Consider the following 17,395-nt stretch of genomic DNA (forward strand, 5'->3'; position numbering starts at 1 on the left):
CAGAATTGGCGGCTCCCCCAGAAGGGCTCAGCTCCATGAGTAAGTAAGTAAGTAAGTAAGTAGGTAATCCACGATAAAGCGAGACATTCCGAAAGTATTTCGTTATCGGTGTTATGGAAAGGTAATGGGAACACAGTATCTGTGAACAGAACAGAAAATAACGAAAACCAACAGTTACTAATTCATGGTTTATAGTTTAGGAAAGGCAAATCTCTTAATTTTTTATGTAAACCAAAAAAGTGGGATGAAGAATTCCACCTGCTGGGATATAAAGCCGTACAATCTGCTGAATATTAACCGACCATTAGGCGGAACATGTCTACAGCTATATTTGCCACTTACTTCATATGGGTTTCATGCTTGGCTTATTCTTCGACTCTGAAGATGGACGCAAACATGTTCCTTCGAAACGTCGGTTGACTTTACACGAATTAAATGACGTAGTATGCCAAAAGGTAACAACCGTTGAGAGAATCTCAAATCCTACTAAGTATTGCGACATGAATTATGGTGTTGCATACATTATTTTAGATGTATAGTTTGAAATTGAGGCTATATGTCAGATGTACAGGGAGGATTCTTACTTTGTTGACAGGTTCCACGGCTCTGCACTTCACGGCGACCGGTGCACCACCGGCTATGTGGCGCGTACGAATTTTGCTTATGAATCAGCATGCCTGATGGCCGATAACGTTCAGAACGAAGAAAAGTTCTTAACTTTGTTCATAGATCACAGGAGATGCTGAAAATGCTGTCCCTCTTCATGGAGACATGCCTCGCAGCGGCGGAAGAGGTTGTGATTGAGGGTGGTCCAGCGCCCTAGACGTGTTCACTCCTCGGTGGGTAGCCTTCGAACTTTGTCCTACTAGGCCGTTCACCGCCTCAAGAAGCCCACCATCCGCGCAGTCATGCCTCTTCCACCGAGCCGCTATTATGTCGTCACTGGAGAAATAATCGTGGGCGTGTCCGGGACGCCATAATGACACTGTCGTACTACACGGTATCTCAAATTCACAGTCGCTGCGTAAGCTCGCAGGACGTAGGTCCCCACGATTAACTACCCTGTGATCATCGCGATGAACACCTAGACAAGCAGATCGCTTTACTTCAGTCACCACTGCCAGCGGCTCCGTCATGACAAGGAAGGTCTCCCCTCACGCCTTCTGCAGAAGACACGGCAGCCTCGACTTCCTCTTTTGCAGTCCTGCCGTGATGTTAGCCCCAGCGATGGTTTCTCGAATCACTTAAAAAAAAAAAGTGCTACATTATGTGAAAATAAATATATTTGACTCTAGTAAGGAAGTTGGTCTAGAAGTAAACATAGAGAAAGCTAAGCATATATTTCTGTCTCGTCACCGGAATGCAGGGCAAAATCATTACATAAAAATAGCTAACAGATACTTAAAAATGTAGCACAGTTCAGATACTTCGGAACGACTATAATAAATCAAAACCTGATTCAGGAGAAGCTTAAGATGAAATTGAATTCAGGTAATGCTTGTTACCGTTCAGTCCAGAACCTTTGGTCTTCTCGTCAGCTGTCCAAAAACGTAAAAATTAGAATATGCAAAACTATAAATTTGCCTGTGATTCTGTAAGGATGTGAAACTTGGTCCCTAGCATTAAGGGAAGAACACAGACTGAGGGTGTTTGAGAACAGGGTGTTGAGAAGAATATTTGGACCAAAGAGAAATGAAATGACAGTAGGTTTGAGAAAACTGCATAATGATGAACTTCATAACTTGTACTCTTCTCCAAGTACAGTATAATCAAAATGATAAAGTTTAAGAAGGATGGGATTTGCAGGGTATGTAGCACGAATGAGGGAGCAGGAATGCATATAGGATATTGGTGGGAAAGCCAGAAGGAAAGAGACCATTGGGAAGACCAATGAGTAGGTGGGTGGACAATAATAAAATGGATCTTAGATAGGATGGGATTATACGGATCGGGTTGATCTGGCTCAGGATAGGGACCAGTGGAGGGCTCTTTCAATTGTCGCTTGCAGATTTCATGTCATGCGGCAGGTATTTTCAAATAACTTTTTGTAGCTGCTCTACCAAATGTATATGTTCGTTGGAAGGAAGGAAATTTCCGTCCCATTTGCATATTATGGCAGCCCTGGTCCTCAGAGTAGTATGTGATGGTCATGTTGGTCATGTTGACGTAGGTGTGATCGGTGTGATGTAGTCAGGATAGGGAGCGTGGATTGAAAAGTAGTGTTGGAGTTAGTTAATATCGATGCAGTGTACATTTCTTTTCAGATACATGTGTAATTAGCAACAGAAAGTTTGATACAGAATCACAATGCAGCGAATATATAACTTTATTCTTGTAGAACTTGTAAGTTTCTGATGGTACAACTTCAGGATGAAAGAGGTTATATTGTACTGAAGTCTGTGGTTAGGGTGTGTGTTATCACACCATGTTCATATATAGTAGAGTTGACATAATTTGCGTAATGCATTGTTTTTTTCTCCAGTAACTGGGAATCAAATACAAAAATATGAAGAACATGCGAAAGGAGGATATGGATAAAGCTGCGTGGGGCTGGGCAGACAGTACTGATCCTAAGAATGTGACAAAGGAACACGTGGAATTGGCCTATCGGATCAGACTGGATTCTTGTAAGAATTCTTGTCGGTAAGTTTATTGTGTTGTATAAATAGTAATCGGGTTTGAAAGTACGAGAAATCAGTTTTTATTTCTTGCCCCTTTTTTATTTCATGCATTACAGGTGTTACAGGGCTGTTAATGCTTGCAGTTTAATAGCTGGTTAAGTATTCGTATGTGAAGACTGATTTTCTGTATGAACGTAAATAGATTAAACAAGGTACAAGATGGAAACCATAGTGGGAATTTAGTCTGTGATACAATTCCCATATCTTTGTTCAGTTGGAAAATTACTAGGGCATGATACACACAAAACAAGTGCTCATCTCAGGTTCTGTTTACGTTTAGGAAGCTAGAATGAAGTAGAGATTGATAGGGAGATGTAATAAATCCAACAATTGATATACCTTTCATTCCCATTATAATGATAATGTTGGTGATTCATTTGAACTGAGGGCTGGGCACTGACTGTCCTTGTTGATGGGGTTTGTGTTTGTTGGCAGTCCATGTGTTTTGTATGAGCATGAAACGTGGTTTCTGAAATTAAGGGAAGGACATAGACTGAGGGGCCACACTGTAGCATAGTTGGTTGAGGCACTCTGCTACAAGCTGGAAGGTCACAGATTAAAATCCCTATGAGGTCACTGGATTTTATCAGTTGACCTAACCCTTCTAGCTGCATTATGGCCCTGGGGTAAACACATCCTCTTAACAGGAATGAGTACCAGGAATCTACCTGGGGGTAAAGGGTGGCCGGCGCTTATGGCTGACAGCCTCACTGCCATCTATGAGCTGTTTGTCTAGAGAATGTGGGAACCTCAACGTCTCACACTCCCATGGGCCTTCATGGCCTATTACAGGGGTAGCTTTACCTTTGCTTTTACATAGACTGAGGGTACTGGAGAATAGGTTTATGACGATGTTTGTACTGAAGAGTGTTGAAGTAGTATGGGGTTCATTTATGATTCTGCAAACCCTCTGCTCACTTGCTGGTCCTTACACCTTTCTAAAAAATTTCAAGTCACGCTTATTTCACTTAATTTTATTCTTTTCAGTCATGGACCATGTTTCACAGTTGTATATCACAAGAGTCAGTACAGTTCACCACAACAAATTGTTGCTGCTCTTCACAGCAATTTTCACTGTATTCTGGAGATGCCCCGTACTTAGGATGTTCATTGTAACAACGGAAAATATGAATAATATACAAAATATGAAAACAGTGGACATGACAGCTAACATTAATCAGTCTGAAAAGAAGTATGACAGACTTAAAGGCGGATGCATAACTCATTACCACTTGCTGTTACATAGTTATTAATTAAATCTTTTTCCTTTGCTGTTTTATAAACTTCTTAGATTTCTATTCCGAGCACCATATTTTCTTAGAAAGGAAGTTGGAGGCTACTGCCTTTGGTTGTGTGGTCTTAACAGTTAGGATTTTATCATTCTTGTGTCTGGCAAATGTATGGATGCTTGCAGAATAGAGCAGGCCTCAGTAGGCATAGCATCTCACTATTTAATATACAGATTTACTCCCAAGTTAAAATCTGTCTGCCAACAGTATACTAGCAGGAGATCTACTTTTCCTAATGATAAAGACTAATTTTGTTTTAAATAAACTCTATATTAAGTAACTATAGAAGAAATTTTCTGTGCAATATGTACATTAAAGCACATGGTAGCATAGTTGGTTGAGGAACTATGCTACAAACCAGAAGGTCTTGGGTTCAAGTCCCAATGAGGTGGAGTTTTTCAATTTACCCAATCCTTCCAGCTGCACTATGGCCCTGGGTTCGACTCATCATCTAACAGAAATGAGTACCAGGAAAATTCCTGGGGGTGAAGTGCAGCCAGCACGTAAGACCGACACCATTACTGCCATCTGTGAGTCGATTGTCTATAGAAGATTTTGGAGCCTCAAGTCTGATAACCCTGTGAGCCTTCATGGCCTGTTACAGGGATAGCTTTACCTTTTTTACTTACATTGAAACTAATGAACGTAATATGTTCTGTAGGCGAAACTGCAGAGGTAACCCCCGATGCCTGTCAGGTTTAGGTGAGAGTAAGTGGCTGGGTCCAAAAGCAGCTGCAGCAGCAGAAGATGCTTGGGGTATCAGAATGTTTGATCCTAATGAAGAGCGCAGAGAAGCAGGAATGTTTGTGGGACTCACGAATCTTGGTGCTACATGCTATGTAAATAGCCTACTGCAACTCTGGTTTCATAACCTGAAGTTTAGGTAAACTTAATCTATGTAGTGTCATGATAAGATAGTAAAAGAAGTATATAGTAGCTGATAATGATGCACACAAACAAAAGATGATACATAAACTTTTATCTTTTCGTGATTCTGTGGTGTTAGAATCTAATAGGCTCAGTGCTGCCAATACAAAAATTGGCCATTTATCATGATCCTGAGCTAGTTACGTTGACCTGCCATTGTCGCAACCCGCAGTGAAACTGTGATATAATGAGTATGGCTTATGAGAACTTAATTATAACAAGGAATATAAAAACATTGATACCACCAGTGTATTGTTGCATAGATTGAAAAATCTCATGTAAAATTGTAGCATTTTTTTTTAGCACTTTTCATCATAATGAGCAATTTCTAGTCAGATGGAACTTTTATTTGCAGCTTTTAGCATAAATAGGTTTGCTTTCCTACTTAATTATATGCTGGTGGCCCATAAAGGTACTGTTAAACCACATTCTGTGCTTCTCCATCGTATGCAGCAGGAAAGCTGACATTGCAAAATCTCACTACTCACTCCCTTCTAAACAGTATATTTTGGGTTATAACACCTACATCTCCTTTGTGAGGTAACGTATTTTTCCACTGGACAGAATGCTTACTACTCTGTGTAATATTTGGCTAAATATTATATGCAGTCGTAAACCCATCAAAATTGAGTATTGTTAGACGTTTGTTAAGGAATCTTCTCCCTCACATGTGTACCATCATTGCCAAAATCTAGGGCCTAGTTCCAAGAATTAAATGGCTGAAAATCAAAGAACAGTCAGTATGTGCAATCAAGAGTACATGTTTTCCATTGGCAACAGTACTACCATCAGAGCTACCAACAATCCAACCTGTAAGCCTTTTAATAATGCTATTACATGTCCTAACCAATAATTAATTAAATTTTTGGAAAGGACTGTCACTATATTTATTTATTTGCTTGCTAACCCCAGGTTGGGTCATGCGGGACTTGTGGTGGACAAATTGGCACTGGAACAGGTTTTCTCTTACCTAGGTTACCCCTGTCCTCATTCCACCAACTGCTCCATATTCTTTAATCATCCTATTGTTGACACTGTATAGTGTTGGTACTGACAGCATCATTAAATAACATACTTTGAAAAAATTTCTTTATTCATGTCCATCTCAAGAAGTGGTGATTTAAGGCTTTCGTTGCTGTTTTCTCATGATATTGATTGTGTTTTTGGCTGATGGTGCCATGTTGATGTAGGTCGTGTTGCAGACATTTTGGAGGAATCAGTAATTCTAACAAAATATAGGATCAGCATCATCTCACAGACAAGTCCTTCATAGATATAGAGATGTTGTTGTGTAGACCTTTGTGTTCCATAGAAATAGAATCTGTTGTTTGACTCCTGAGGAATGCTCTGTGCTGTGACGCTCATTTGTTTTTGTTCTGTGTATGTAGGCGTGCTATATATTTATGGTCTCCAGAAGAAGATCCTCAGGAGATGGCTAATCCTACACTTCAGGAAAATGAAGGCCAGGATTATATTCCTGAATCCAGCATTGGCCATCTGCAGCTGTTGTTTGCACTCCTTCAGTTTGGCAAACGGCGCTGTGTAGATCCAACAGCGTTTATTATTTCTCTTGGTCTTGATACCACAACACAACAGGATGCACAAGTAAGGTTTACCCAGCTAGATCAGCTGTAATATAATAATTAAAAGAGAATGCGTGTGGATTTATGTGTAAAGGCCATCAGGCATATGTTTTTACTTTTACATCCTTTCTGTTTATTGGCTGCAAATCAGGAGTTTACATATAAGCAATATTTCCGTGTGGAATGCAAAATAGCTCTGACAATGAATGCATAAGTACTGGAACGAAAAGTGTTTAGACTGTGTATTTTAATTATTTTATAGGTAGCTTATAAAATTATATATCTGTGTGTCTGTATGCGCGTGCATGCACACGCGCGTGTGCCTGCAGAATCTTCGACCAAAAAAAAATGTTGTGATTATTTTAGTATTAATGCTGCCCTCCAGTAACAGAAACCTGATATAGTGTGTGTACTGCCCTCTTACAGTAGCAATGTGAACTTGGAATTTTCTGTGAGGGAATGTTTCATGCATTAAAATTCACTGTGAAGCTGTACATGATTGCAGATTTTAATGGTCAAAAGCTAGTTGTTGTAAGCACAGTAAAATAAATTGGTAGGTAACATACTGATATTTTTATTGAAATGTCTTTCAGTTGCATTTTCTGAAGCCTGTGACATGTTTCTGATTGTTGTATGAATGACTAAAGAAAGGTTTATATCACATTAATGTTTTAGTCTGCTTGGTTGTTAATGGTTTGAAAGTTGGTTGGTTTGTATAATCACTTGTATAAGTAAAACATGTCTTCATATTCGCTTGGTATTAGAAGAATAAATGTTCAATATGAATAAATCTTGTGGATGTTAAAAAATTAATTATCCTAAACGTGATAAGAATAAATTAATATAAATTTCGTGGGTAAGCTAGCTTGTGTGGAATAAAATAACTTTCAGTTGAATTTCTTCAAGAATGTGGGGTATTCTTAGCATGAGCTTGTTTTATATAGTCGAACTCTTTTTTTATTTCAGAACTATGTAAAAAGTAACTGGAATAAAAATTTGATTCCGCTTGATTACCATGAAAGAATCACTGTTTTTATTTAAATTTAAGCTATGAGAAGGGCATCTTATAATCAGGTTGTCTTATTTTTGGGCAAATAACAATACATCTCTTCTGTTTAAGCATTGCTACAGTTGTTGTGTGTTTGAATTTTCATCATTCGTATTTGGAGAGTTGAAACTGGTTAAATATTATGATTTCCAGGAGTTTTCAAAGCTGTTTATTTCGATGCTAGAGGAACGCCTGTCCCATCAGTCTTCACCACTTGTGAAGAATATTATTAATGAACAGTTCTGTGGGAAATATTCTTATGTCACAAAGTGAGTATATGTGATCATGACAGGAATGTCATGAAACATGTATTTATTTCCATTTTAAAATTTTGAATGAGATGTTTTAGTAAATCAATCTCGGAATTATAAATTGCAATTAAATTATGTAGGATTTTAGATTTTTATGATGTCTGTGTAGTATGCAATATAGTGTCTGATGGGTCATGATATGATTTGTAATTGGAAGATATTTGAAACATTTCAGAATAACATATTATCTCAGAAGATGTCTGTGATACAGCAGAATCTTCTTCAAGTTATACATGGTATTACAGCCTAGAAAACTCTGCCTGAACATTTTAGTAATGACATTTCTTCCATAGCAAATGTGGTTTTACTATAGTTGGTTGTTTTAGAGGTCTAAAACTTTGTCTGAATATCGTGCTATTGCAAGCCATCCCACATTTATAATTTTTAATTCCCTCCTGTCAGTGACACAGATTCAAATTAGCTGATCCAATAAACTGACTGCCTGCTTGTTGACAGCTGGGATTTGAATTCTGGCAGGGACTCGTTTTTTTTCTTTGTCACCATAATCAGGCTGGCTCTGGGACCCACTAAGGTTCCTGTCAAGTTAGCATTGGCAGTAAATTGGCTGAAATAGAAAGGTAGGCTTGTCTTCATCTGTGTTTAGGTTAGGAATGTGTGGATGCTACCTCAGGTACTTTTGTAATGTGGTTCTTGGACATAGTAGCAACTACTTTGCTGTCAAGAATTCCATAGTGACACTGCTGACGGCATTAAGTGTAAGGTCGCAAAGTTTTGTATGATGACAGATGTAGAAAATGTGCTGTTTTGTGTAATATTGTCCATGACAACATGACCAGATGAACTCAACATTTACTTCTCAGTCTGGTGATAAAAAGTAATGCACCATTTTAATGGTCTCTTACTTTATGACTTGGGGATTTTGTTGTACTGTAAACTTGGTTAAGTCTGCCCTGGTACCTACATATCAGTTGTGCTAAATGGTGAGATTGTAGTAGGGTGATACTAGTGGACATGAAATTGTCAGTTCTTACTGTAAAAAGTCAGAATTTTATACAGTCAAGTGAGAGGGACAGTGGTCAGTGAATACAGTCTCATGAAATAGGCTGCTGTAAGAAACACAGTTCAACTACTGAAAATTCAGAAAATAGTTTCTGAGGGTACAGGTATGTTAAAGTGTTTTTTTTCACTTTTACTCCCAGGACCTCTGCAGCTGGCTTAAAAGAATGAATAGAATATATCTACATATTTCTAAAGATCTGGGAAATATAGCTACAAACACCATCTGTTGGTAGAAGAAGAAACTGCTTATTTGTTGTTCATTCAGAAGGAAATGTTAAAGACCATGTCATAGCATGGTTTTAAATGACTTGCATTTGCTTTGTGGTTTATGATAGTGTATCCAACTATCACTGTCAGTTATAATGCAATTAAAGAAATTGTCACCTTCATTGCAGTACCATTCCAACAGATATATTTGGCAAAATTACTGATGTTGTACCTCAAATTAGGCATTGACACTTCTTGTACATTCTTTCGAACTTACACTTGTCAGACATTTGACTCTACATGGTAGGGGTAACTGACAGTGTCATTAAATAAAGTACAAATAAATGAATAGAAGGTAGTTGTAACTTGTTTAGATTGTTCCATTTATAATTTGAGTGAATTAAAGATTTCTTTACAATTCATCTTGTTTCTGCAAGTATATTAACTGCATACAGTATATTATAATGTATCGTAACGGATCTGATCAATGCATTGCCAGGCAACAGCTCTGTAAACATGGTCCAACATGTGACAGTAGATGAGGCTGTGTTTTCTATGTTGTCTGCACCATGCCCAGTGCTGGTAACAGACCAATGAACTTGCAGTCTGACATATGACACATGTTTTCTACATGGTCTGCACCATGCAGTGATAGAGGGGCTGTGTTTTCTGTGCGTGGTCCATGCCGAGAGAATATAAGAGAATACAGGAATGGGAATTGACTTCACTTGAGTTCAGAAGTTCCAAGGGAGTTAGAAGACAGTCTGTGACCTTATATGCGTTGTATTTGGAGTGTGTAATTTAGTGAGACTCTTATAGTTCCTGTGTTATAAATCCGTTGCCTAGAAATGGATAGCAAAGGCTAGTGGAAATAGACTGAGAAGATTAGTGTGGAGTGGTTGTGAATCATGTAAATCAGCAACAGTGTAATAATTAATTCTAGTTATGTCTAGTGAAGATCAAATAGACGGGTTCACCAACCCAACCACGCATCTTAGTCGCTAATACATGTGACAGTATTTTTCTTAACCTCAACAATTTAATATAATTTATATTTCTTCCAATCTCATCTATTTCATAAATATCACCTGCTGTAAGTTTTGTGTTTATCTTGCTTATCTTGTAGATGTCAACAATGTGGGACAGAGTCTGCATTGCCATCTTTATTCTATGAGCTGGAGCTGAATATTGCTGGACACAAGGCCCTTGCTGACTGTTTGGAAGAGTTCTTGCAAGAGGAGAAACTAGAGGGTGCTGACCGTTACCACTGCACCGTGTGCAAGTCAAAACAGGATGCAACGCGCAGCATTAAGCTTGATACGCTGCCTTCAGTTTTAAACCTTCAGCTCATGCGTTTTGTATTTGATAGGTCATTGTTTTTTGCTGCCTCTACTGTTCTTATTTAATACTTGAACTTTCTCTCCTCATATTTTTTCATGTTTTTTTTTCATTTTCTCCTCTTCCTCTTCTTTTTCTTCTTATTCTTGGGTTTCTCTTATATATTCCTCATACTTCTTTTCTTCTCCATCTACTTCTTTCTACTGTAATACCCTTCTTCATCTTATATCATTTAAGTTTTTTATGAATTGATGACCAAAACTCTCTATTCTCTTATTTCATTCTACAACCTTTCCTTTTCAGTTTCTTGCAAGCTTTTTCCTTTTGTACTGGACTAAAGAATGTTGCTTTTGTCATCCCATTGGTGTCCTTTCTTTAAGTTTTAATTCAAATGTATTTGGCATCCATGTTCTGTCCATTCTGTTTACATGGCCAAACCATCATAATAATTTCTCACTTCACAAATTTTGAATTTTAACTTTTACTCTAAAACTTAAATTTGTGTTCTCCCCCCACTTTGTTTTCCCCCTACTTCTTAAAAAAATTTTCATATCCATTGTTTGGATTGGTCTTTTATTTCTCTTTTTAAGTGTTCATGTTTCTGGACTGTGTATTAGTATTGGTTTAAAATGTACTTTGTAGCAACGTTTCTCAACTGCCAGTATGTGGACGAACACTATTCTGTGACAGATTTTTACTGGTCTGAAAGTCTGGAAAATACAATTTTGTTTATGACTGAGGAAACCCACAAAATGAAACCAGTTTTGGATGGCTGGTCCCAGGGCCAGTATTTGAAACTGTGACCTCCTGAATTTGAAGCAAGAGTGCTAGCCACTTGACTGCAGCATTTAGTACAATAATATAAAACTGTAGATATATAAATTAAATAACAGTAAAATTTTGGATTTTAATATGTCTATAAAGAGGCCCAAGAGAGGGTGAATCTAATACGCACCCTTTCGTGTTACAGGCAGAAAGGCAGTAAGAAGAAATTGAACTCATATTTGCAGTTCCCTGAAAATCTTGACATGTCTATGTACCTGAAGAAGCCAATGGGTTCCTTGCTTTATGTCCTTAGTGCTGTGTTAATTCATCGAGGCCCTAGTGCCTACTCAGGACATTATGTAGGTATGTCAGTTTGGCAGTGCTCAGTATTATATTATGAATAGACAAAAACTAATGCTTTTGTGTGATTTATTTTCATGATATAAGATTTGAGGCTTTCACGATGGTGACTATGAAGAAAGCAGTGTTCTGGGATTTGGTACTATGCATATGTGGTGTTAACCGACATTTCGGAGGAACGTATCGCCTCCATCTTCAGGGTAGAAGGAAAATATAAGAAATACACAAGTGAAGAGACACCACATATACACGGTGCCAAATCCCAGAAGACTGCTTTCTATTTTTATGATCTTTGCCAACATAGTTAATCACTCGTAGATTGATTACTTTTATCTTATCTGGCCGGACATCTTCATCTTCATGGTCTTGTCACTATAGATTACCTCACATTTCCGGTTTGTGGTCATGTGTCTTAATTAGTTTGCCTGGCTATGCTCAGAGAGATTTGTTCTTGTGCTTTAGTGGACATTGGGTAAACATGGTAACGGGGAGGGGTTGTGATGCTGATGATAAATTCTCACAGTACCAGTGATGAAACTGGGTAGACAGGAGGTCAATAAGGATGAGATTTGCACACATAAACAATAGGGCCTTAAACTAATTGTGAGTTAAGTTATTTTTTTAATTAATTTATTTAATTATTTGCATATTAACCATCTACTCTTGGAGTCATAAGTAAATTTGTTTTAAGTAGGTGTCTTGAGTAGAGAAGTCATCCACTGTCATCTGACAGGCCTTGTAGAGGAATGGTCATGGTTTTAATCTCCCTTCCTCTGCAGGGCCTGTCAGAGTATCATCAATGGATGACTTCTCCACTCAAGATATCTACTTAGAACAAATTTACTTATTATTCTGTATTATCGAGAGTAGATTGTAAATATGATATTAATTAAATAAAAATCTGAAATGCCATTCTTATGGAAGAAGTAAAGGGGTTGTGGTTAAACCCATGCACATAAAAGCAAAGATTAAGATTAAAAATTTCAGAGTAATGATGTTCATGGTCTTGTCTGTCAAAGAGAAAGGTCTTTTGTCTTTAGCAGTTTTTCTGTACACACCATTTTGGAGAAATGTGGGACAGACAGTCAAACAAGTGTTGGTAAATATATATGTAGATACTGTTACCCACAAGATAAAGTATTGCCACAAGCCCTGTAGGAGTGGGGGATTTAGAATTTCTTGTTCCCTCCCGATGAGCTGTTACCTAAAGTTAAAATATGGCCCACAATCCTGTAGTACTTGGAGATTTAAAATCCCTAATCCTGGATTACTAATGGTGACCCCCAGGTTAACACATGATTACCAACCCAGTACTACCAGAATATTCCAAATCCCTATTCCTGGACAATAAGAGTTAATATATCCTCTTCCCCATTGGACCAATTGACCTTGCAGGTTTATCATGAGTATTTACTCCCATATCACTCATGTATCTCCATTTGTAATGATATTCATTCATTCATCAGTATGTTTGAAAATTTATGCCAAATAACTTCTGCTGTTGATATGTTATAATTATATAAAGTTATACTTACCTGTTTGTTCTCTATTCTGCCTACCCACACACTCTCCTAGTTGTAGACTTACATTCGTCTGGGACCTGGTTTGAATCTCAACCAAGTTAATGATCATCCAGAATGATATTTTAAGATGGAATCCCCATGTAATGTTCCTTATTTTAAGGCGTTCCTGCATGTAGTGTTCGATTTCAGTGATCCAATATCTGTAATCTGCGTTAAGTTTCATACGTTTAACTTTTCCTCAGTTTTGTGTTCAGACCCAGGCTCTTTCAAGGAACTCTGAAAGCAGGTATCACTGTATATAGTTTTCTTCAGTGTTCTGTGGTCTAGTGGTCAGAGTTCCTGGCTACAGATACATAGATCTGGGTTCGATTCCTGGTGCTATCAAATTTTCTGAGAAGTAGTGGTTCTGGAACGGGGTCCACTCAGCCTTGTGAGGATAATTGAGGGGCTATTTGAAGGAAATAGCAGCTCCGGTCTAGAAAACCAAGATTAATGGCTGTGGACATTTGTTGCGCTGACTACGCGACACCTTCTACGTGCTAAAGTTGGCACTAACTTTGCTGACAAGCAGCCGTCGCTCGGTTGGTATAGTTCGCTTGCAGACTAAAACCACGGATTTTTTTTTTTGTGTCCTTAGACAAATGTCAGGACAGTGTTTTGAAATAGGCCATAGTTTACCATCTTCCAAACCTGTGCCTACTTACCTTTTATTTCCATCTCCCTTTTTCTGTTATGGACTAAAAGCCTTTGATGTTCAAACAGTATCATTAAACAATTTGAAAGAAACAGTTAAGAGAAGTAATGTTGCCTGTAAATTGTTTTTTTTTATTGAACCTGTAAGAAAAATATTGCGTATTACAGCAGATTAAAAAGTTTTGTGTTGTGATGTAGAAACCACCGTGTCTTCGTCTACCCTGCTGCACTATTTTTCTTGAACTTTTCACATGTTGCCAATTGATCATGGTTTGATGCCTGCTGGTTAAGTTCAGGCAATGTAATGAAGGCATATGTGGTGAATGCAGCTCTTCTACCCTCTTCTGTCATATGTGATACCCCATTTTCTAATGCTTACTGCAGCAAAGACATTTTAAAGAGAAAGCTGTGTTAGAGTAACTGGTGCTTTAAGTTAATTGTAGTGTTTGCATTTTAGCACACATCTGTGATAGCACTACAAGTACCTGGTATAAATTCAATGATGAAACTGTAGAGAAAATGGAAGGGAAGAAATTGAAATTGGGAACAGAAGAAGATGTTGATGGTAAGTCATAGGGCCTCTCAGTTGCATTTATTTTCCTACAATAAGTTGTTTTATATGACTGTAAAATGAGGTCTCTGACTTTGAGGGAACGGGTGTTTTAAATCAGAGACTGCCTCTGTGATCTAGTGGTCAGAGTTCCTGCCTACAGATCCAGAAATCCTGGGTTCGATTCCCAGCGCTACTAGATTTTCTGAGAAGTAGTGGATCTGGAACGGGGTCCACTCAGCCTCATGAGGATAATTTAGGAGCTGTTCCAAGGAAATAGCGGCTCCGGTCTAGAAAACCGAGATTAAGCATGAGGGGCTGTATGCAGACACCCATTGTCATGGAGGAGCACTACACTGGATGTCAGCATTCCATGCCTTTTGTTCCTAATGGCCCTGTGCAGTTCTTTTAGTGTTTTGCAATACACTTTTGATGTTATTGTGGTCCCTTGTTGCGTGAATTCCATCTTCAGCACTCCTTTCCTATCACAGAAAACAGTTGCCATCAGCTTTCTAGCAGACAATGTTTGTTTAAACTTCTTTGGCTTGTTTGGTGAATGCGTCTGCATCCACTGCTTTGACATCTGTTTGGTTTCAACATTCACAAATGAAACCCAAGTTTCATCATTTGTTACTCATATAATGTGACTGAGAAATTCATTGCCATTTTTGTGGTATTGCTCCAAAAATGTCGAAGCCAAAGCCATTCTCTGTGTTTTGTGCACATCATGAGTGTTCTTGGAACCCATCTCGCACAAAATTTGTGATAGCGAATGTGTTGCTTTGTCATTTAACCAAAAGCATTTTTTCTGAGGGCATGCAAAAGCTTGTGGAATGCTTGACAAAGTTTGCTGAAAGAGCTGTTGCTATTATACATACTCATTGTAGTTGTACTATTTAATAAAAAGTTAAGTGTGCATACTTTTTGTCTCCTCTAATTTCTATCTATCTAACATCACTGACCCTCTGTACATCAATAACTGAGAGAAGTAATTCCTCCACATGTTCAAAATATTGTAAGAATCTCCAAGCAGATCACAGTGGTTTCCACCTAACAGCAGTATGCAGGGAGCCCTGAAAACCTTGAAGGATTAGGCTGCCTTCACCTTTACTCATATGAACGTTCTACTTGACGTCCACTTCCGAAACTTTCCAGTCACATTCAGATTTTACGCTTGCTGGGGCAATTACATATGTACTTGTACTCTTCAGTTGTTGGTTGGAGGAGAGCTGGAAATTTCTTAGCAATAAATGAATCAGTTGCTACAGCCTCATCTGTTAACTGTACATTGTATAATCCAAGCATCTTTTAAGATGTTTGAACCGCCCAGCAGTTGGAAAAAATGATGTAACTTTGAAACCTGGGTCAGTAGCATTCAGATTGTCAAACAAGCTCTTTGCCTTGTCCTAAATACCGTATTTATGCATGTATAGGCCGCGTGCGTGTATAGGCCGCAGCACAATTTTCAGACAAATTATAGAAAAAATAATTTTCTTGGAATATTATTTCAGGAGTAGAAATTATTCCGAAATATTCCGAATATAATTTTTTTTAAATGAAGCGTGATTTCGAATATTTTGAATATGAGCCACACCCCAGTTTTCCTCTTGAATTTTTGGCAAAAAATGTGCAGCCTATACATGCGTAAATACGGTAGTTGTGGATAGAGGAATGACACATTGGTATTTATGCTGCACCCACTGAGCCAGCATCTTTTCCAATTTCTCCATAATAAACACTCTGATTTGTGTGGTTTTCAGTAGCTGTCCCCTGCATACCACTTTTACAGCTTTCATTAATATTATCCACTTGCTTCCAAATGGTTGTTAAGGTCATTTCAGGAACCCAGGAACCAAGAAACTTTCTGTTAAGATTTCAAATTTCTTATTGCACTGCTTTCTCTGTAGTGATTATGAGAAAGTAAAAATATGTGGAGGGTTGAGGTGACAGTGTATTGGATGGTTAAGGATTACTATCTTCTTCTGGGTGCAATGATGTTTAGTCTGGTAGATGTTTACTGATGTTTTGGAGGAATGTTCTGCCTCCAGATTCAGGGCAGAAGGTGGAGGCACCACATTCCGCAAAAACATGTAAAGATCTATCAGACTACACATCATATCTAAGAAGACAGGAATCTTTATGATTATCACCATGAGATCCTCAGGTCTTTTATAGATGTTTGTATTATTAGTAGTTTCTGGACATTTCTGCTGGCTAGATTGTTTCCTTGGGTCACATTTTGCTTGCCCCTATTTTGTACGGTACATGACAGTGAATGCTTCTGAATTTTGTGTAAATAAGATTGAAGTTGGTAATTAAAGCCCCAATTGTGTATTAGCATAATTTGAATTTTTTAAGATCTCTTTTGGTTTTTGGTTAATGTGAAATTTTTCTAGTTAATGGAATTTGTTAATTCAATTCTTTATTATTTATGTGCCGAGTCAACAGCCACAAGGCCAATTACAGACAGAGCACAGTGTAGATAAAAGTAATTACATTATAGACAAACACAATATAAAGTCAAAGACAAATTACAGGCAAGCACTGGGCAAAACACAATAAGCAGAAAAGTAGACAAACAAACAAATGATAATAATAGCAATAATAATAATAATTTCATTAACATAAATCTAAGCGTTATTAAGAACTGAGAAATGAAACATATAAATATTTTTAATTGTTTCTTGCATCCTGTTGTGTATTTAATCAATATTAGAATCAATTTTACTGACCACACAACATATTTTTATTATTATTACACTACTTGTTTCGACCTCAAGAGGTCATCCTCAGGTGTACAAACACGGTTGTATAATTACACGCAATCACATTTGTCTTCTCACTTATTCGATCCTGTATCTTATTCAGGCCCACGCTCAATAATATATCAAGCTCCTCTCACAAAACGCAAGTTAAAATATTATTCTAAATGTCAAAAGTTAAAATCTAAAATTTAAAATTTAAAATTTGTGAATCGAATTTCAGTTCAGATCACTAGTTATGCTTTCACTTTCACTTGTTATTCAGTCACTTCTACTTACGCTCATCACTGCGTCAAGTTCACTTTAACTAGTTTAATTATATTATTGGTTAAAAGTTC

The 17,395-nt window shown here is 37.7% G+C and overlaps 1 protein-coding gene across 6 annotated transcripts in view; it reads left to right on the forward strand.

Annotated features, from left to right (window-relative positions):
* Positions 1 to 2,178: 2,178 nt before the first annotated feature.
* Positions 2,179 to 17,395, forward strand: part of LOC111866479 (ubiquitin carboxyl-terminal hydrolase 48) — a 281,194-nt gene continuing 265,977 nt past the window's right edge. For all 6 annotated transcript variants that reach the window (XR_002843155.2, XR_002843154.2, XM_023855451.2 and 3 more), the window contains exons 1-8: positions 2,179 to 2,343; positions 2,483 to 2,643; positions 4,632 to 4,853; positions 6,286 to 6,502; positions 7,682 to 7,797; positions 10,193 to 10,435; positions 11,375 to 11,532; positions 14,203 to 14,310. Coding sequence is in view for 4 of the 6 variants with exons in the window: in XM_023855451.2 (XP_023711219.1) it covers positions 2,507 to 2,643; positions 4,632 to 4,853; positions 6,286 to 6,502; positions 7,682 to 7,797; positions 10,193 to 10,435; positions 11,375 to 11,532; positions 14,203 to 14,310 (1,201 nt within the window). In the remaining 2 variants the exon portion in view is untranslated. The remainder of the gene's footprint in view (positions 2,344 to 2,482; positions 2,644 to 4,631; positions 4,854 to 6,285; positions 6,503 to 7,681; positions 7,798 to 10,192; positions 10,436 to 11,374; positions 11,533 to 14,202; positions 14,311 to 17,395) is intronic.

This window comes from Cryptotermes secundus, unplaced genomic scaffold (genome assembly GCF_002891405.2).
Source record: "Cryptotermes secundus unplaced genomic scaffold, Csec_1.0 scaffold320, whole genome shotgun sequence".
NCBI classification, from domain to species: Eukaryota; Metazoa; Arthropoda; class Insecta; order Blattodea; family Kalotermitidae; genus Cryptotermes; species Cryptotermes secundus.